We start from the raw sequence: 22351 nt of genomic DNA on the forward strand, positions 1-22351 counted from the left end.
AAATTGTGCTTGCCCTCTCTAAAATATATTAACTGGTGACAAGGTTCCTGATATTTTACATAAAGTTTTTGAAAACCTAAATACAATGGTCTTCTTGATGAGGATTTTTTCTGACAAAATTGTAAAGATGCATTGAAATTATCGTTATATAACTATGCCCAATTAAAGAGCTAACATTTTGAAAATTCTTCAACATAAAAGGAGACAGCTCACTATGGAAAAGGATGCTAAGAGAGATTCTGATCGGTTGCAACTCATGTTGTGGGCTTCTCTTTCCATTTTAATTTTTTCTGGATCAACTCAAGTTGTAGACTGATGACCGGTAGGTAACACATGCATATACTTGTTCTTTGGAATTTAGTTATGCTAAGATACAACGGCAGCGGTCCAAATCTAGGGGGAGGGAATGAGCAGAGTTAGCAAAACACATGAATGAGGAACAAGAGTGCTGGAGCAAGCAGGAGAGATGCCACTGGCCCACTGCCTTAGCCGTCGCTCAGCAGCAATACTCCTGCTCGACTCTCACCTTCCTCGATGCCGATTGACGCAGATGATCTTTCAAACGATCATCTATATGGTCTTAACCCAGAACATCAATCTTTTTTCTTACTAATTCAACAACATTGTCACAAAACATTGGGCCGGGCCATCGGGCATGGCAAGGCCACACCATATTTCTAGTGTTGGATCACAATCTAACGGTCCAAAGACGTGACTCGAATTTAGACGAATGTCGACGACTATTAATTTCCCTCCGTCCACTTTTATAAGGGGTATTTTGTTTTAAAAAAATCAAACTTGTTGAGTTTTGACCAACAATTAGTCTAATTATATACATGTTTAATGTACAAAAGTTTTTTTTAGAAGGAAATAGTAAGGGAAACCCCTACTGTGGTATACTTTTATTATATATAAAAAGAGTAAAAGGAAGGTCTATACAAAACAAACAGAAGTAGAGAGAGAGGGGAGCTATACAAGTGAAGAGAGCCAAGAAACCAGAGGTATCAACTGTTCATTCATCCTATGAGATTGAAGGTACCCTTCTTTCACAAAGCTATCTTTCCATCCTTGGAGGGAAGGAGTGATGTTTCTGAAGATAATGCCACTTCTTTGTTTCCGGATGCTCCAGGTAGCAATGACGAAGACTTCCATGAAAGATGGCCCTTGGAAATCCTTCGCTGGTTTCTGCATCATCAAGAAGCACTGAAGGTTCTGATCCACTGAACCCTGATGAAAGTCCAACAATCAGAGGCAAAAGGACACCCAAAGAAGAGGTGGAAGGCAATTTCCTCTACATTGCCATTGCATAAAAGTTGTATAAATAGATTCATATTTCAAAGTGTTTTTAATATGATATTGATTTGGTAGCATTGACACTATATTGTAAGAAAAATCAAAGGTCAAAATCCACTTTTGAAGATATTTTCATACCAAAATACACCTTGTACGGAGGGAGTACTTACCTTCATAAAAGGTGTGGCCCTCCACAAACTCTTATCAGGTTGACATGTGAAACTTTCCATGAGGTCGAACCTTCACGTTAGAATTCCTCTAAAATTCCTATGATATAAACTAGCCCATAGAAATTCCGGAGAATCTGTAGGAGCCTAATCCTTTGTTCTAAGGCTTTTACATAAGATTTAAATGCTTCGAAATTCCTTTAATTTTTGTCTTTGTTCCAACGGGGGCCCAAAATGGCCATAGCCCACCTGATTGAAATGTTAGGAAAAGAAATATTATGGTTTAAATTGTATCGGTCATCGAGTCGCAAGTGTTACGTCTCAAACTAAAAGACGAGCTTCGAGTGTTTTATCTCCATTTGAAGGTGCAACGAATCTCGATATAAGTTGCTTTTGATCTCGTTGAACGCGCTTAATTTTAAGTCGAAACTAACAAATATAAGCACCCAATTAATAATACGTCTTCTGTCCACATTATCAAATCCGGTGCACATCTGTGGAGATTAACCCTTGACGTGCCAAGCTTAAATTTTTGACGATTTCTGACAGGCGCTGCCACGGATGCTACTGAAATGTTTCAATTTTCCAAAAGACGATCGGAAGGGAAACAAAAGAACACTTGCAAGTTGCAACGATTTATATATCCAGAAACATTCTGATCACTAAACTTTGCAGCAGCACTCAACCCTGTAACCTGTGACGCGACTAACGATTATGTACAGCTTAAAGGCAAAAATATATGCCTATCGACAGCAGCTACCAGTATCAGGTGTCAAAAATGTTTTTTTGACGCAAAATTTCCCTTGGATACTCTGCACAGTTGCCAAACTTGATGTGTGGAGTGCTATAGCCTCAGTATCTTCGGGTTAGTACTTCAGGCAGTCATTACAGGCGCCAGAGAAGTCATGGTACCTGAAATTTACACAGCAGAACTATCATGGCAAATGGACAGCTGAGATGTACTGATAGTATTGCTAATGCATAGCTACAATGATATGAAACGTTTGTGATATATAATTCTTTACAGGGAATAATTGCATGCTTCATATAATTGTAAATATTTTCTTAGAAAGTAAACAATAGCTTTCCTGCTTTTGGAAACAGTTTACAACATGAGTTGCCTATGAGAATCTGATACATATTGGGAATTATAATTTTCAACCATGGGCACACTATACATTGATCGAAACAAGGTATTCCATGCAGAACCCTAGATGAACGAATGTGCAACATATGATTAGAGTTTGCATAATAATTGAAGTCTTCGGTGAAAAAGGAACAGTATGATACTAACAGCGATCAGGTTCAAAAATCAAAACCATGCAGTACATGACCTCATCTGTAGAGATTGCTGATCTCAGGTTTTTTCCTACTTCAATACTGAGTTTTGCTGTAGAATTTTTTTTTCTCCAGATGTATGACCTTCTGTTACCATAACTAGCAAAAGATGGTACAACAACTGACACCAGCATATACTGTAGGTCGTAGGGTAATACAAAACTGTAAAGCAATCATATGATAAAACTGTATCTATCGATTTGAAAATAACCTTCTATGCCTGAAAAAAAGTACAAACTATATGGATCTCTCTTCCCTCTTCACATCCGTCATACGAATGTGTGACCCAAGTCACTCGCCTCCCTAGCCCCTACCCATGGTGAACTAAAGGACCGAGTACTTTTTACATAGTAATGCAAAATAAATTTGATGTAACTTTCTTTTGAACGAAACGGCAGGAGTTCTGCCATTCAATTAAAGGAGGCAGGAGGAGTAGGAAAAAAAAGTTCATGCCCTAGAAAGGGCCAGCATGCTCTGTACAGGGGTATCACAAGAGTCCCTTAACAGAGAAGTGTAGATTTAGGTCCCTATACTAGTAAAAGTGTGTCAAGTCCAGACCCAACTTAAATTATCAACTATCAATTGCATGACATTTTGATAGTATAAGTATAGCTATACTTTTGCTGGATAATATCAAAGAGATGAAAGAAAAACTTGCCTTAAGACATAGTATCATATCTTTACATTGAAATACACCAGGTTTCCATTGATTTTACATAATGATCATTGGAACCAAGGTGTTATGTCAATACCAGTTAAGCAAACATTTGGGCCCTATTGACACACTTTATACAAGCCCAAGGGACATACCCGTGCAAGTTTAGGGTGCACCGTGCACTTTACTCCAAAATCTATGTACGGTAACAAGCATATATATCAAGTAAATAAGCAATAACATTTCTCACAGAAAATATGCATGGGCTTAATTTCTTTGGGGGGGGGGGGGGGGCGGTGAAGAAGAAGTTCCTAAATTAGGAAAAGAACAAGTATTGAATGTTGGTGGATGAAGAAAAAATAATGGTGTCACAAAATGATCATAATTACATTAAAAGAAAATATATCCAGACTATGAAATACAATGGATAATGATAAGCTGATGCCTTACCTAAAATTCTAATGACATAACTAGAGCAAAGAATATGCACTACCCTGCTCTTCGCGTAGGAGTTCTTAGCAGTGGATTATCCTGCAATATGGTCATATGAGTCATTTTCTTACAGATAACTGCAGACAAACTTAAAAATCAAGAACCAAGATTGACTAAGACCTACCTGCAACATTGAGTGCTGATAAACCCACTGATTTCCAAACCCATGGGGATCTACCTGCACCTGAAATGTTATAAACGAGAAGGCGTTAATAATTGTATACAGCAAAGACACACATGGAGTAGAACAGTGATTACAAAAAATCAACAGATTTTTTATAATTGTGAGCTCATTTGTAATAATATATAGGAAGCAATAGTTGCAAGAAAAGAATATTATATGGCATTATCAAGATTTGGCCAATGTATGACAGAAACCTGCATGAAATTGTTCAGCTGCATCCTTGGGTGGTTGGGTACTTGATGTTGGTGATTAATATCCATTCCAAAATGATTACCAAATGAAAGATTTGGTATTCCTTCCTGTGTAAATTCGCAGCAAGATTTTTCAAATATATGCAAGTATTAATAGCAGCAGCAGCAAAAAATAATGTGTACCATCAAATCAATGCCTCCTTGCACTCCCATGTGAGGACCTTCAAGATGGGAGGCAGAGGGCGTCCCTTGGATCATATTAGTATCATCCGTGACAAATGATGACCGTAGGAAATCCTGCTCAACAGAATATACATGAATCAACAACAAAAAACATTTTCATATAACAAAAACTGAAGTGTAGGGTCAGATGCTCCTGACTCAACAAAAAAGGGAAATAAGACTAACCTGTTCTTTATTTGGCTGTGTTACGGTATCAGCATTAGATTCAGTCACTTTCTTCGGTGGCCGACCACAACACTTTGCATTGGCTGACTGAGAATTCTTTACACCCTCTGAAAATTGAGGATTAAAAAGGCCTTGACAATGTTCCGGCGCATCAAATGGAAGAAGTGTCGGCTGCCTGTCTCTAGCAGATAGTCCATCATCCAGAAGAGACCTTTCTGCTTCTCTCAGTAACTTCAAAGCAACAAGGTACCTACTCTCAGATACAAACCCTAGATTGAGCAGCTGACGACATCGTTTGAACAAATAATCGGAACGCTCAATTACGCCACCAAGGGGCATTTCATTAAGTTTCTTTGCCCTAGTATGCAATTTCTTATAGTCCCTTTTCCAGCGATCAAGAACATATTTTAATGGGATCTCAAACGTCTCCTGTAACTTCAACACAGACAGTGCATGTCTACATAGGATGCCAGTGAACTGAACGAAACCACATTCACAATCAAGAATGGAGTCTTCTTTACAAAAATAAACTTCATAGGTCCTGCTCTCTGTGTCCTTTCCATCTTTCATGTACGAGCATTCTTTCAGTTCAAAGGTAACAATTCGGCCATCAACTTTAGTTGGCATACCATCACAATACATTGTTGCTTTCAACTCATCCTGAAACTTTCTGAACATGTTTATTGTGTAGGCTTTGGCCAGCTGCTCTTCCATGTAAAACTTTGTTACAGTCAATGGAGTCCTATGGGAGGATTCTTCATCTGCTTGCAACTCCTTCTTGTATTTGTTCTCCAATATCATCTCATATTTACTGAAAAATTGCTTCAAAGAAGTTTTTGGGTACACAAACCCATCATAGTACGAAGAAATAGACTCCCCACGCTGTGAAATTGACATCCCTGCCCAGAACTTGTCTTTGAGATAGGCAGGTGCCCAGAGTTGGCGATGCTCATATAGGGAACTGAGGCACTCATTTTCTCCAAGTCCATGTTCCTCGATAATCTTCTTCCAATCTGCTTCAAACTCTGGGATTTTTAAAGACCCATATGTTACTTTCTTCAGTAATTTCTTGATTGTTTTAAATTCTGCATGCTCTTTCAAGTTCTCTACTACATCTTTCACAATACGATACAGGCAAAGGCGGTGTCTAACTTGAGGGAAAACTTCTCCAACCGCATCTAGAATAGCATTGTAATGCTCAGTGATGATTGCATGTGGGTGGCAACCCTTCATACATGCCAAGAATGCTCTAAATAACCAAGTATAACTGTCAGGACTTAGATCTGAAAGTAAACCAGTACCAAACAAAACAGGCTGACCATGATTATTCATCCCAGTGAAGAAAACAAGTGGTAAATCATATTTTTCAGTCAAGTATGAGGTGTCAAAGTAAACAACATCACCGCCAAAGTACTCATGTGCTGCCCGTGACCGAGCATCACTCCAGAACAAGTTCCTCAGACGCCCTTGTTTATCCAAATCTACTAAGTAGAAGAAGTAAGGGTTCTTATTCTGCATGCTCCGAAAAAACTTCTGGATATACTCGTCATCTCCTTCCCCAAATTTAAGCCTTCCTATCTCAGTAAAGTTCCCTTGCTCTTTTTCAACTGCAACGTTCCTGCGACCCTTCGATCGTGAAGCTGGTTCCCCATTATTGGCATCTGTCAACTTCTTGTAACAGTTCGGGAGTGACACAGAGGATTGGTTGAGTGGATGATTGTGCTCGAGCTTAGCGTCATCAATATGAAGCCATCTATCTTGCCTTAACTTCAACGAAATTCTCGCTGGGCAGTTTATCTTGGTTGACTCTCTAGACAGATAGCATGCATTTGCTCTCCCTCTCCCAGCTCGGCTACATCCAAGCACCAACCTTCGGCACACCCCTGACTTTAAATAAGACGACTTCAGAATAATCGCTGAAAACCCAGAATCCTCAGCATATTGCTTGTAGTATTTTAGCGCATCATCATAATTTTTGAATCTCAGCCCAACGTGGGGCGCGTTCTCATCCGCCTTAGCCTTCCCATCATCTTCCTGTCCGCTATCATTATCATCCACGAGGATCACCTCCTTGCCCTCGTGCAGTGGCAACTCCTTGGCAGAACTCCCTCCCAAATCCTAACATACAAAACGAAGCATTATAAAATTCCTTAGCGGCCAACACCAAAATTAAACATTTAAACTAACCTAAACATTTCTAACCTGAGGCACAGTTTTCAGCAATGTGCCATTGGCAGGTAGCCCTGTGCCCTTCCCATCCACATGAGCCGCCACATCCACGATTGGCGCCTCCCTCCGCAACTCCACTAACACGGGGGCGGGCACAACGTGGGACATGGGGGTTCAGCTGAACTGAACCCCCCAAAAAATTTTAAAAAAACTGCACCCGCACCTTAGGGAGACTGATCTTGCGCGCTGAAGGAGAAGAACCTAATCAGACCATGAACTGAATCGGATTGGATTAGCACGGGGACACGCAGCAACGAATCTGAAAAGAAGAGAAACCCCAGAACAAAACCAACAGCTGGAACAATCCATCCAAGCAAACTAGGGTTTATTTACCAACAGAACAAATCGATGCGAGTTGGGATGGATCCACCCAACGCCAGTCCAATTGGAACTTGGAAGGACGGAGGGGAAGAGGAGCAGAGCAGCGCCTCTCGATGGCAGAAGGCTTCGGTGGAATGAGGCCTGGCTTTGCAGTGTCCTCTGACCGCCGACGTGAGGTCGCCGACGATGAGGCACAACCTCGTCGTGGCGGCAGTAGGTAAGAGAGAGAGAGAGAGAGAGAGAGAGAGAGAGCAGGAGAGGAAACCTTCAAGCCTCATGCCCCTCAAGTTTACAGATTCCCAGTTGTACCCTTGGACGCAGTTGAGGTTTTTGTTATAAAAAAAAAAAATCCTTCGAGTCTTTTTACGCTACCCAAATTCACTGAATCTATACCTCTATATAATGGATAGTTTAACCTTTTTCTACTTTCACATAATCTCATATCTCTATATAGATGATCATTTCTCTATCCATCCTAAATTATGCATGTAGAAATACTACTTTCTCAAAATAAAAAACTCAAATCTCTTCTCGCATGACTTCATCAAATTCGATAGCCAAAAGTGTTTGATTCACCAACACTCACGGGTTCCTTTCGCTTCGTTCCGCTCCTGGATTTCCCGCGTCCGTGTTTTGCTCCTGTTATCGCTCTCGTTACCATCAAAACTAGCACCCCAATTCCTCATGTCCCCCCTCCCCCACAACACCATCTCTAACCTCCCATCGCACTGCCTCCACCTCCTCCGCCGCCCACCGGTCCGCCCTCTCCGCTGCCCTAGTCTGTCACCGTCCCGATTCACCACCTTCGAGTCGCCGCACGAGCTAGACCTCTCTAACAAGTTCGAGAGCAAGTAGGATAGCACCACAGACTTCGTTTTCCGCCTCGCCAGTGACCCCATCCCCATCCTCCCGACCTCCTCCTCCCCGCTCTCATGCCCACCCAAAAGAAATCGTGCCGTGCAAAACACCTGAACCGGTGGGCAAGGGCAACGCCCCCCCCTCCAGCCAGCCCATTCCCCTCACGCCTCCTCACCTCCTCCACCACCCAGCTGCCGCCGCTACAGCAGTCTCCACTTCCTCCACGCCAAGCCCCTAATCCTCTACCACTGCCTCCTCCCCGCTCCCACACCGATGTCGCCGCTCCAGCGCCTGATCCACGGGCCAAGCGCATCCTCTGTGCCTTTGACCTCGGCTCCATGCCGTCACCTCGTGGCCCTCTCCGTCCTCACCGTAGTGAGTAGTAGAAGCAACAGGGGAAGCGACGGTAGCGAGGGTGACAAGAGCGGCAGTGGAAGCGACGACGGGTTGCAGAAGCCGCTGCTGGCCATGAACATGGGGAGTTGGTACCAGATGAGCTCACAGTAGATCAGCGTCGCCACTGGGGCCTCCTCCATGGTCGTCCTGCGCGAGTCACATGTCTCCACCTTCCTCTGCACTCTCATCGTCGCCCTTGCCCCCATCCAATTTGGCTTCACTAGCGGCTTCTCCTCCCTAACGCAGGACGCAGTCATTCGAGACCTCAATCTCTCCATCTCTAAGGTAACTCGCAGCTGTAGTGACCTCTATGTTTGCCTCTTCTTGGGTTCCGCATTTATTCTTGTCTGAAAATATTGACCGCGTGCTGTAGTTCTTAGCATTCGGATCACTGTCCAATGTCGGTGCCATGGTTGGGGCGATCACGAGCGGCCAGATGGCCGAGTACATTGTCCGCAAAGGGGTGAGAAATTTGCTCCTTTCTTCCTTTATAGTTATTACCGGTTCTCTAATTGGATGATCATATCGTTATATGTTGCGTGACAGTTAAGAAGGGTCAACATCACATTTCTTTTCAAGAGATTTACTTTTAAAAGCTTTTTTTAGAAAGAAGGTGGGGATGGTGTGATGAGATTTAAGAGTACTATGCGTTTATGAACCAACGAAAAAACCCATCATTTTTGGTGATAGAAATTAAATACGATGCAATTACAGAAAGTAGGTGGGGTTTTTTCTTCGAAAATGAACAGTAGGTGAGTTTGGAAATTAAAAGTTGATTATTTTCTCTCAGTCAATTGATGCTTGTGGGCTATGGAATTTCTGGTACAGTTTGCTAAATTGGGACTTGATCTTATTTCTGATGTTTTTGTTAGTTATGTTTCTATTTATATGGTAATCATTAATCAAGCAGTTGGTGTGGCAGAAAATGTGTGGTAGTGTTTTCTACTAAATTTCAGCCCTTTGTTCAATGTATGGCAACATTTCTATATTTAATTTGCACTAAATTTTTAGTACTATTTTACTCTAACTGGCATGCTAACTATTTGCAATTATTGATGATTGCTGCAATACCGAACATCATTGGTTGGCTTGCGATCTCCTTTGCAAAAGTAGGAAACCTCATATTTCCTAAGTTTATTTTCACCCATTGTTGCTTCTGACAACAAAAGATTGATTGTTGTCAATGTCTATTATACATGACTCCTCATTTCTGTATAAGGGACGATTACTTGAAAGATTTGGTGTTGGTATTATATCATATATGGTTTGTATGAGAAGACTTCATGCCTGCTTATTTTGTGCATAGAAGATTTATGATCTGAGAATCTGGATATTTTTTGCGGCTGTAAGCTGTTCGCCTGTTTGGAAAAGACAATAAAAAACCTAAGATTTCAAAATTTTGGAGACAAAGTGGACCATCGCAATGCAAAGTTTGTTTACGCCTAAAGAAACTTGGAGGGTTGGACTGGTTGAAAGACTAACTCTTGATTTGTGAATTATGTTATACTATATACCAGTATATATAGCAGAGATATCTCCTCGGAATATGAGAGGAGCTCTTGGTTCTGTGAACCAGGTGTGTTTCCTCACAAGTATCTTATCTTTCTATCAGACTAATACTTGGTTTATTTATATTCGACTCATTGTGCTATTATCCATCCTACAATTATCTGTAACCCTTGGTATATTGGTGGCCTATTTGCTCAGCATGTTTGTCTCTTGGAGGCTTCTTGTAGTGATAGGTAATGCGATGAAACATTGATGTATTGCTTTTTTTTGTGTCGTTGTTGTTAGTTTACACTTAGCCTATGATCTTTCAGTTTGCAAGATCGTTAACTGCAAATGCTTTTGTCTGATATGACTATAGATCGTTAACTGCCAATGCTTTTGTCTGATATCACTACAGATCATATAGGAAAAGTGAGGACTTGTGTATGTCCCTAGACTCCAGATGATTTATTACCCAAATGTGTGTGATGCCATGCTTGTAGGAGCCTTTTCCTGCACAGTGTTGATACCTGGCTTATTCTTCATTCCAGAATCTCCAAGATGGCTTGTATATGCATGCACAAGTTGGATACGAACTATGAAGTATTGCACCAAACTGAAATTTTTAATGGGCATTTTTTTCCTTGTATATCTCCAAGCAAATATGAATTTGATGGACAATTGTGAGACATCTCTCCAAGTTCTGAGGGGATTTGAGATTGACATCACTACAAAAATAAATGATATAAAGGCAAGAACTTTGTTTAATTCCTCTGAACTGACTGACCACAATCTGTGCAAATTATTTTCAGTTTAGTTATTAAGATTTTCTTTAACACTAGATATATGACTTTGTACCTCATTCTTCGAGAATCAATGCAATCATGTTTAGCTTTGGTCCCCATTATACAAAGAGCAGTGACATCAATGACTAAAATGACTACAATCCATTTTCAAGAGCTAAACAGAAATATTGCATGCCCCTAATTGTAACTTCCTTAACTTTGTTGGCTTATTCAATACCAAAATTAGTAAATATAGTTTGTAACTGTGATTATGTGTCAACTTGACAGCTAAGAATTGGTCTACATATTCTGCAAAATCTAATTGGAATCAACGTTGTGCTGTTTTATGCAAGTAGCATCTTCAAAGCTACATGTAAGTTGTGCCATCTTTCTCTTTTCTATATTTTTCCCCTTAGTAATTGGGCATAAAGTTTTGGACACGACTTTTGGATACCGTGAAAATTTAATTGGAACTGTGGGAGAGGTATTTGCTTGATAAATAGGTAACCTATATAAGTGTTTGTGTGACAATATTTCTTTCAGACATAGGAATAACATAGCAGACTACAGATTCTCATACCACTGAAATTGGGATAAATTGATCTTATTCGTTATGCGCCATTGTAGGTTTAACAAAAATGATAAAATGAGTCACCTTGTAATGTGGCTTATCATTTTCCTGATTTCATGAAAGATGACATTTCATTGTTTATTGTAAAATGGCTATTGTTTCTTGATATGAGTTGGATTAGCGGGTTTTCTAAATTTTCATTTATTTTATGAATCTGTTCAATAATCCCCTTTTCAAATGTTCTTTCTTGGGAAAGTGTTGGACTTTATTACTTGCTAGCAAATGGAGGATCATTGCTTAAGTTGTCTATAGGATTTCTTTTATATAAAATATTGTAAAACATGAACTCACATGACAATCATGGTGTTGAAACTTGATGTTAATATCCTGCATCCATGCTTACACTTTTAAGCGGCCTGATTCCTAAGTAGCCATGTTGTCTAAAACCTTCTTATTACATTGTTGTTTAGTTCTTGCATTGTTCTTCTTTAAATTGCTCGAAGTGTAGCTGGCAGCTCGGAGGGGACCGTCCCTTTGATTTTAGTTGGTGCAGATTCTTCAATTCTTTGATCTTGATTGCTGCTTCAGACTGGAAGGAAATTACTCCTCCGGTGTTAGCCTCTTTTTTACCAACTGTTTACTCTACGTAATGAGAGATCAACGCCAACTAATCAAGTTTGTTATGAACATGTCACCTCCATCATAGGCCGGCCGAAGAGATTGTTCATCTTCGTCAAACCTTTCAGCGGCAAGAAATGCGCAAAGAAGATCTACGAGACGGAAATCAGGCCCCTGTTTGATGCTGCTGGTGTCAGCTTCACAATGCAAGGTTTGCCACACAAATGTTCATTGTTCTCCATGATTTCTCAATGATTTTTTTTTTTGAAAAACCCAGAACATTACTAACTTATGTTAAGGTGCATGGAGAGGAGCAATTGCATATGTCAATAGCACAAAGTTAAGGTGCAAGCAAGACTAACAGTAGAGAACTACTCATAAGGAACTGCACAACTAAGAAAACTAGAGAAGAGAACAAAGCTGATTACTCGCAAAGGATATAGATAACATTCCTGAAGTTATATAGTAATTTCTTAAGCGTGTCGGGATTTAGATGGTTTCAAAATATACAAAAGTTGCGATCTTATTTTACGCACGTCACTATGTATTCAATAATATAATAACTCTATATCGTTCTTTTTTTGCATGAATCTTAAATCTATCTCATTCTGTACTTGATTACCAAAACATATATTGTCTTTTGGTTGTTTTATTTGCATTATCAAATATCATCGTAGCGTTAGTACGGGCATTATACTAGTTTCTAGAAGAACTAGCAACTACACACGTGTGTAAAACACATAAAATCAATTCAGAATATAGTAATCTGAAGAAGTAAAAAAATATAACATAACAAAAATAGATATTTCTATATATGAAATTAACAGCATGATCATGCAATTTCAAGAAAGAGGATAACTAGTACCTAGACAGGAGGTGGAGGGAGCGTAACGTTCACAATTGATCGTCCATAGCAATGTTGTGAGAATGATCAATGTGAGATCCTATCAGTCCCTATATCAAGTAGCCCGATACGTATAGTACAAAATTTATGGTATCGTAGATATACATAGTATATAATGAAATTAAAGTTACATGAGTACAAAAGATCTTTAAATCATACAGTACGTTAAAAACATTACCAACCGGCCAACAAAAGCACAATGGAAAACAACCCAAAGCCACAATCAGTTCGGGTACGAGCGTGACCGCTTAATCTACTCTTCATTCGTGCCTTCGTCTCCCACAAAATCAGCATTCATCTCCTCATCTGAATGACATAAAGAATGAGTATGAAAGGTAATCAGTAAGTCCTATACCACTTCAAGGGGTTGATAGATGCATAAAAGATAACTCAAGGATAAGACTTTACAATTTAGTTTTAAACGTGAAGCAGTTTATATAGATATACAGTTATATTCTCTACTGTTAACTTTGAAATAGTTTAATCAAGGTAACAAGGTATATATGGGGTTTTCAGTCCTAAGAGTCGTTATACATCACTCCGTGATCCCCATCAATATATCTAGTGTACCTACAGTACTACTCAACTCCTAATATGTTATGCCAACAACTTCAACATATGAACATTTAGTCTACACACTCATCCATCAAGGATACTCACACCTTGAGTCTAACCAAGTGAGGTCATTGCTCTGCATGTTCATGACCGTGGACACGTCTGTTCAAATAGTTCTTACTGGTCGCGGGGCAGATACTCATCTAGTCTAGTCAAACCTCATTTAATACCGCTACTCACGCTGTTTTCCTTCCTCAGGCAATTCACTCGTGCTGAGGCTGCAGGGGCAGCGCAGAGTTACCTTAGCTCGCCCCGCAAACATTAATTGTTACGGAACGGACGCACAGACGTGACAGGGGGCGCAAGAGGCAGTGGGAAGCCTGCGATAGGATAGGGCAGGCTGAGCGCTTCGAGCATGACAAACAGAGGTGCAACCGATGAACGGGACGGGCGCCGCAGGGACCCAGACCAAGCACAACGAATGTAGACTTGTAATGATTATTTATATCATTTCTCTAGGACAAGCATGAGTCTTTTTGTTGGACCCATTTATAAAACTTCTCCCACTAAAATATAAAGGGGATATCTTCTGTAAAAAAGAGAGGAAAAATATACAGGATACAGAGCTATTACCTTACAGGGGGTCTAAACCTAGATAACTCTGGTGTTCTTAAGCAACAAATACTTAGACATTCTATAGGCGCACCCGAAACGCTGATCACGCATCCACTGTCCAACGTACCCCGGAATCATTGTCAATGATTTACCGTCGATACACGGTGACCATTTGATCAACTCGAGTAGACAGTAAAGATCGATCAGATGTATTATAATTCGTGTATTTTATAGGAGTATAGATTAGCTACTTCAGTTATTTTATACAGGTTGAATGCATGGAATGTATCTGAAGCAAACTGAGTTGTGGAGGCAAATAATTTTGGGTTTTTTCAAGTTGAATTATCTGTAGGATTTGATTTAAAAAAAAATGGTGTGAGGTATTTGGAGGTTAGCGACAGCCATAAAAGTTAGGCAGCATATTTGGAACGGAATGACATGGCAAACAGAAAGATTACGAGAAGGACAACAAGTCAGAGGTGGGATTTCTGGTTTATTTAGCATTCACATAAGCGCAAAAAAAATGAAAAAGGTTCAATATATTGAATAAATTTGCTCCAAAAGTATTGTGGAAAGGTAGCACTAATAAAAACATTATATGTGTGTGAGAGATGGTAGGTGCTCGGGATTTTGTGAGGGCGATATGTGTTTTGCGTTTGAATTGTGATTTTGCGAATCCTAAGAGTAAGATGGGATCATGTATATTGCATAGTTATGTAATAACGTGGTGAGAACAATGAATACGAGGAATTATATAAAATCATCTTTAACGATTTTCTTTCAGCGTCCAGAATCTTTTTATGAAATTTTTTTCGTTTTTTTCAACGTTTCAATGGTTCCTCTTTACGGTTTCTATCGAGAAAAGATTCTTAAAATCATTCCCTTAAGTATGTGATTATCTCGCATTATCTTTCACAAATTCCTTCAAAGGAAAACTGTTGAAAATAAGAAAAAAATAAAAAGAATGACAACGAACGAAGAGCGCAATAGGAAGGGAATGAAATATAATTGGAGATGTATAAGAGTAAAATTTAGTGTGTGTGGAGACAGAAATAGCCAAGCAGGAGCATGAAACTCGATGAGTAAATTCACGTGTATTAGCCTAGTTAGGACTAATTCCCATTGAGCACTACTATATACGTTGTTTTCTTATAACTCAAACTCTGGATCGGGGGTTCAAACCACTTGGATAGTAGCTCATAGATTAATCGGATGGTTTAAACACATAGCAGAGTTGTGCCTAAATGGTTGTCTGTGTAGTATTTATTTATTATTTATTTCCTTCCGTAGTCAATAGTCAAAGTTAAATTTATCGATAGGCATAATTTATCTATCTATTGAATTTAAGAATCCAGAATGCTTTTCTTCATAATCCAGGTGCCACTAATTTAAATGCAGGTTGTTTTACAACTTCCCCTGATTTTCTATTAAATTTCATTATTTCCTTAGCAAATGTAAACATTCATATCATCGACTTTTTGATAGATCATAGAATTCTTAACAATTGTATGACGCGTGCCATTAACTTTTAAGTATATAATAGAATCTCCAGCGGCGAATTTCACTTACAAATTCGTAATGTATAAGTACGATGAAAAGATGAAAATATACAAAACCAATTCGCAAATGAATTACCACATAACCGAAACAAAACTAGTGAACTAGTAGTGACACGTGGCACAAGAGCGCAACCCCACGGAAGAAGCAAACAAGCTGGTCCTGGCGTCGAGCTCAAGCTGTGACTGCCGGTTGCTTGGCGCCGTAGCCGCCGTACGGGGATGGAGGAGGGTACGCCACGGGGGGCGGGTAGGCCGGAGGGTACGGCTGCGACCACTGCGGCTGCCCCATGGCGACGCCCGGCGACCCGACGAACTGGCCCTGCCCTGGCGCCGTCTCGTGCGACGGCTGGAGGTAGACGTAGGCGGCGATCGCGCAGCCGGTGGCCAAGGCTGACGCGATGGACGCCGTCGAGAAGACGCCGTTCTTGAGTACGGTGCAGCCGTAGTAGTAGGTGCGGCTGTAGCGCCGTCCACTCCCGCTCACCGGGAGATCCCTCGTACCTCCCACGTTCCGCGACGCGCCGAACAGAAACATCACCACCGCCACCGCCACCAGCACCCTGAAGCAGCAATCCAAGCCCACAAATCTCAGCACAGGACACGGCACACGCGCAGGGATCCAGCGGCGGACGCTGAAGCTGCTGCGACTTCGCGTTATGCGGAGGCACGTACCACGCGACGGCGGACAGCTTGACGGCGGTGGAGCGCCTGGGGCCGGGCGCGGGCGCGTCGCCGCCGAAGCGGCCGAAGCAGCCGCTGGCCGCGGTGACGATGGACAGCCCCGCCAGCGCGAACAGCGCCGCCACGACACCGCAGCCGAGCGCCGGCGTGCGCCGGTACACGCAGCGCAGCTCGTCGATACCCACGAAGGCCTGCGGGGCGCGGCCGATCACGATCGTGTCAGGTGAAAAGTAAACAGTTAGCCCGTACGTTGAACCACGCGTACAAGAATTCAAGAACTGACGGCTGATCAGAGAACACTTGCATTGGACTTGGTGCCCTCCGCGACGAACCCCAAGATGGCCGCGGCGAGGCCGAGCACGGCCGCCGCCGCGCTTACCAACACCACGCGTTTCTTCATCCTTTCGCTTCCCGTTTGATCTCTCTCAGAGCCAAGAGTGTTCTTTCGGGGACAGTTCAGAGGCAAAAAAAAAAAGGCATAGTTGCAGAGCACTAGCTTGGTGTGCAGTATATATAATCACAAGGAATAAAGAACAGACACAAGTTGAGGATGACACGCGGAGCTTAGGACACAGTGATGCATCTTTTTTTCCCCAAATCTAGTGAATCTTGACTGAGCAATTTGTCAGAGGATCCCATGGATACCTTGACTAGGAATTTCAATTTTGTTTTATAATTTTTTCGTTTACTAATAAAAAGATCAAAATTTTAAAAAAATTATTAAAATTTTGATCATTTTTCATCCTCAGCTATATGAGTCATATATCAGTAAAAAAAATTAATTAGATATTTCGTTCTCCTCCAAAATTTACAAAATTTTGCCGAAATTTTAATCCATGTCCTTTGACCAGTACAAACATGGCGTACGTACTTCTCCAAGACTTGTATAAAGACAGCTGGAGGCCAGTAATTAAGTCGTTTTCCGAACTAGCAATACGCGAGTTGGATTGGCTAGTACTCGTGCACGGTGGGTTTAGTTTATCGAGGTTGCTTAGCAGCGTGACGATCCTAATACAGTAATACGGCATGGAGGCATACTACAAATATGGAGCACGGACGAGGTCCAGGGTGTCCATCCCGTGCTCGCTCAGCAAGAATCGATCTATCAGCTGTGACTGGATTCTCTTTATTGATTTATTTTTCGATTTTTATTAGTTGTACCGGCAAGAAGCTACCTTGTTCTGTTGTTCAGTTGTAGGAGCAATCGAAGCCGCAGCGTTGACATTGAGAATTAGCGTCACTACGTACTATGATAAAGCAGAGAGAGAGAGAGAGAGATGTGACTCGGTCAGATCATTTTCGTAAGATTTCAGAATTTGGTCGGTTGAACACCCAAAAAAAGTCAAACCGCAGCATGGTTTTCAGAGGAACCAGGGACATGTTCCTTTGCTTGAGCAAATACGCGAAAACAATTAAAGAATACGTACATGTCAAGCTAAAATGTTGTAACAAGTATCGGTTTCGGATGTAACGGCTAGAATAATTTTATTTCATTATCTAAAACGAACAAGTCACGGTTACAAGCAATGAGTGGAGATTATTTGTCACACACACATTTAATAAAACAGATCTATTGTGTTAGAAATCATGTGTATGTGTGCATGTGCGTCATCCATTGTTAGTCAATGCGTGGTGACCACGTCCAGCGCAAGACGCGGCGACCGCTTCTAGCGCAAGGAGCTGCGACTCCTTTCCGCTGGGTTGTTAACCGTGCATGTAGGCACGCTCCCTTCCTTCGAGTTTTTTATTTTATTTTTTAATTAATATTTTAAAAATAGCAGGTGTGATATTAAACTTTTTAAAAAATAATTTTTTGTCACATTAAAGTATATGGTGTGACTCATAACTTAGTCACATTAATGTATGTGAAATAACTAAGTGATCACGCTGACATCTCATCTCGATGCTTTGCCACGTAATCTCTTTTGTCATGCTAAAATACATTACGTGACTCACATTTTAATCATGTCATGTACTTTTACATGATAAAAATAATTAATTTCTATAAATGTAATGTCTCGTGCTTTTTTAAAATATTAATTTAAAAAATGTTTAAAAAATCCTCCTTCCTTTGCGGATCATGAATCCATATATAGAACTAGATCCTCGTCAGATCGGAGCGCTTGGCAAAACTCTTTATAGTGAGCTCAACTAGCCCGTGCATAAAGTAAAAAGAACTTAGATTCTTCTGAGGCTGGAAGAGTTGACATTGTTAAGAACGAACACACTGCAAAATAGTTTATTTTTGGCACTATCTTAGAGCAAAAAACTGGCGTATTCCGTTCTCTATCGTCGGTCGAGCTGCTCAATGCGATTATGAGAACGTCCCGCTAGGCTGGCACGTCTACGCTGGGCAGGCCACAGCCCACAGGTGCCTGATGCTGAGGCCAGAGCCCAGCTCGCGCCAATTTGTCCCAGCGCTCTGAATTTGGAAACCCCTGAGACCCAAGAGCTCGCAGGCCTGTCAGTCTCCCAACTTCAAGCGCTCCTGCGGACGGCCGGCGGCGCAGCAGCGACCAGCGAGTGCACGACGAGCGCACGGCCGCGAGGTGACGGAGGACGACGACCACGGGAGCGAGTCTTTCTATTTTTGGCAGGTTCTGAATGGGGAACGGGAGGGAGCGGCGAGCCTTCCATGTTCGTCGTGCCGACCGCGTCGCCCGCGCGGCCGTGATCTCGAGCGAGCGCGCGAAACAACATTTTCGAGCGTGGGTCTGCCGCCCGTAAGCTGCACGGAGCACTTTCACCAGCATCTCGCAGGGCCCTTCCAACCTTCCTTTCCACTCATGGCCGGCACCACCAGCGTTGAAAAGAACAGACGACTAGACGAATGGTTCAACGACGAACGATGAATGGGCATCGCAATGCTGACCAGAACGATGCAGCCTTTCTCAGAAGCTTTAGTTCGCCTTGTGAACTTCTAGAAGCGTTGGTGAGTGAAGGAACTGACACACCTTTCACAAGAAAAGATATATTAGGCCTAATGAGAGTTAAATACTGAAGTGCTCTAACCACACTTCTATATCCAGTAGAATCCTCAGGTCCAAGAACTTCACCCTCCTGCAAAGAAAACTTCTCTGATGTATATAACGGTGTGACGGCCGACTTACAGTGTGCCATATTAACCTTTTTTTAGCAAATCTGAAGTGTATTTATCTTGTGACAATAATATACCATCTTTCATTTTTGATACCTCAATTTCCAAGAAATAATGCAAGTCACCAAGATCATTTAGTGCAAAATCAGTCGCAAGGTCTTTGAGTAAAATAGTAACTGCATCTTGTGAGGAGCTAGCTATAATAATATCATCAACATATACAAGCAAAAATATTGTAACTGAACCTTTGCTGTAAAAGAAAAGTGAGGTATCTGCCTTTGAAGCAATAAAGCCAAGTTGCTGCAGTTTCTAGCATAATCTAGCAAACCAGACTCTAGGAGCCTGTTTAAGACCATAGAGAACTTTATCTAACTTACATATGTGATGTGGCCTCTGCTGATCCTCATAATCTGGTGGTTGCCTCATATAGACCTCCTCCTCAAGAACACCATGAAAGAACACGTTTTTGTACATCTAACTGTCGTAGGCACCATCCCCTGCTTACTGCAATAGACAAAACAATTCGTATGGTTGCAGCTTTGACAACAGGACTAAAGGTGTCCTCATAGTCTATTCCATATCTTTGTTTGAATCCCTTGGCGACTAAACGCGCCTTATACCTTATCAAGAGATCCATCAGCTTTTCTCTTAATCTTGTAAACCCATTTGCAGTCTATTATGTTTCTTCCTTGTTCGGCTAGTACAAGGTGCCAAGTTTTATTCTTTACTAATGCATCAAAATCACATTCCATAGATGGCTTCCACTCCTTATCTGCTAGTGCTTCATTAACAGTTTGTGGTTTACCTGTAGTAGTAAAAAAATTGTACTTGATCTGCCCATCTGTGTAAACCTTCGGTTTGCTGATTCTGCTTTGTGATCTCGTCTGCGACCGGCTCACCACACCAGATGGCACAGCCTCCATAGAAGATCCCGCAGCTAGCTCACCAATCTCCGAGTCCCGATGCACAAAATCACCTGAAACACGCAATGTGCGAGTGCCGGGCGACGCCAAGTCCCAATGCACAGCACTGCTTAGAACAGAAGCCACCACGCCGCCTGGAACGTGCGACACCAAGTCCCGATGCCCAGGTGATGCCAAGTCCCGATGTCCAGGCTCCGGATCACCTGCTGCACTTGTGCCTGCGTCTTGATCTATTATTTCATGTGTTTCTTGTTCATAACCTGCTCCAGAATGATCCAAATCTGCCACAACTTCACCAGAAATATTAGTATCATCAGGAGGATTAGTATGCACATTAGTTGACTGATCACATGACACTGTGCCCCCTTGATCAGTACTAGAAAGAAGATGTGGATAAAGGTGAATCTCATAGCGGAGGAGTGTGCCTGCATTGGAGTGGAGTTTGGTGAAGGGAAAAATATTTTCATCAAAGACTACATCACGAGATATGTACACACGACCCGTGGACACATGAAGGCATTTAAACCGCTTATGTAGGAGACTGTAGCCCAGAAAAACACATTGTTAGGATCAAAATTCAAGTTTTCGAGAATTGTATGGGTGAAGATTCGGCCAACACGCACACCCAAACACACAAAAGAGCGAGTAGTTTGGTTGTTGACCAAGTAGCCATTCCAAAGGTGTGGAATATTGAAGAAGCTTGCTAGGTGTACGGTTAATAAGATAAGTGGCTGTGAGAAACGTCTTATCCCAAAATTTCAGAGGCATGGAAGCATGAACTAGGAGGGATAAGCCAACTTCAACAATGTGTCTGTGTTTTCGTTCGGCGGATCCATTTTGTTGGTGAGCATGTGGGCAAGAGACACGGTGATGCCTAGTTTTGAGAAGTAGGAATTTAATTTCTCATACTCTCCTCCCCAATCAGATTGCATGGCAATAATTTTCCGGTTTAGGAGTCTTTCTACACGGGCTTGGAATTCTTGGAACTTTTGTATAACCTCAGACTTATGCTTAATCAAATATATCCAAATATACTTGCTAAAATCATCAATAAAACTGACATAATATTTCTTTCTGCCCACTGACTCGGGAGCAAGACCCCAAACATAGGAAAACACAAATTCTAAAGGAGCAACAGTAATACTTGAAGATTTAGAATAGGGGAGCTGATGGCTCTTGGCCTGTTGACAGGCATCACACACTAACTCTTTATTGGATTCTTTAGAAAACACAAGTTTATTTCTAGAGATAACTTGCCGAACAATGGGACTGGATGGATGACCTAGCCTATCATGCCACATAGACAAAGTGGGTTTGATGATACTGAAGGCTTGCTTATGTGATTGAGGCGATGATGATGTGGGTAACGGATACAGACGACCTCTACGCTTGCCTTGAAGTAGAACTTTCCTCGTGACCTGATCCTTGATCAAAAAGAATTTTGGATGAATTTCAAAGAAGGCATGATTGTCAGCGGCAAGGCGAGAAATAGATATCAAATTTTTCTTGGCATCGGGAGTAGACAAGACATTATTGAGATAAAGAAGACAATCAGGGGTACGAATTTGAGTGTGACCAGTATATCTAATGCGCATACCTGTCCCATTAGCCGTATGGATCTGATCTCCACCGTTGTACTTCTCCCGAACGCTCAACTTATTTAGTTCGCCTGTGACGTGGTCTGTTGCACCGGTATCAACATACCAATTTGTGTCAATCCTATAGGAATGTATGGCAAGAGACTGAGTAGCAGCAGACGCAATCTTCTCTTGAGGGACGAAGTCCGAATCATAGCGGTGCCAGCAGATGGTGACCGTGTGCCTAACCTTGCCACAAAGTTGGCAGACCGGACGCTCGCCTCCACGACCTTCGGATTGGCCACGTCCTCCACCGTGGCCACGACCAGAATTGGAAGCAGGAGGATTCCCACGGCCGCAGCCACGGCCACGTTGATTCCCACCTCGTCCGAACGAGGCAGCGTTCACCGAAGCTTGATATGCACCTTGCCGAAGATCTGCTCTGC

At 41.8% G+C, this 22351-nt stretch overlaps 2 protein-coding genes and 1 pseudogene across 4 annotated transcripts; 1 reads left to right on the forward strand and 2 right to left on the reverse strand.

Moving 5' to 3' along the window:
- Positions 1 to 2058: 2058 nt before the first annotated feature.
- LOC133921803 (protein FAR1-RELATED SEQUENCE 6-like) lies at positions 2059 to 7545 on the reverse strand. 3 transcript variants are annotated; one of them, XM_062366837.1, is made up of 8 exons: positions 7291 to 7545; positions 6931 to 7143; positions 4729 to 6846; positions 4504 to 4617; positions 4324 to 4428; positions 4070 to 4129; positions 3904 to 3984; positions 2059 to 2372 (listed from the first exon to the last, which is right to left on the reverse strand). In XM_062366837.1, exons 2-7 carry the CDS (start codon positions 7063 to 7065, stop codon positions 3943 to 3945), a joined length of 2574 nt encoding a protein of 857 aa, XP_062222821.1. In that variant the 5' UTR covers positions 7066 to 7143; positions 7291 to 7545; the 3' UTR covers positions 2059 to 2372; positions 3904 to 3942. The 3 variants fall into 3 exon arrangements, with proteins under 3 accessions (XP_062222821.1, XP_062222820.1, XP_062222819.1); XM_062366836.1 differs by having other exon boundaries at positions 6931 to 7174; XM_062366835.1 differs by having other exon boundaries at positions 6931 to 7545.
- An 864-nt stretch (positions 7546 to 8409) lies between these two features.
- Positions 8410 to 11455, forward strand: LOC133922978 (sugar transporter ERD6-like 4; annotated as a pseudogene).
- A 4134-nt stretch (positions 11456 to 15589) lies between these two features.
- On the reverse strand, positions 15590 to 16773 carry LOC133920480 (uncharacterized). The gene is made up of 3 exons (XM_062365097.1): positions 16613 to 16773; positions 16300 to 16499; positions 15590 to 16187 (listed from the first exon to the last, which is right to left on the reverse strand). The coding sequence occupies exons 1-3, from the start codon at positions 16706 to 16708 to the stop codon at positions 15800 to 15802; spliced, it is 684 nt and encodes a 227-aa protein (XP_062221081.1). The 5' UTR covers positions 16709 to 16773; the 3' UTR covers positions 15590 to 15799.
- Positions 16774 to 22351: the final 5578 nt, after the last annotated feature.

This window comes from Phragmites australis, chromosome 6 (assembly GCF_958298935.1).
Source record: "Phragmites australis chromosome 6, lpPhrAust1.1, whole genome shotgun sequence".
NCBI classification, from domain to species: domain Eukaryota; kingdom Viridiplantae; phylum Streptophyta; class Magnoliopsida; order Poales; family Poaceae; genus Phragmites; species Phragmites australis.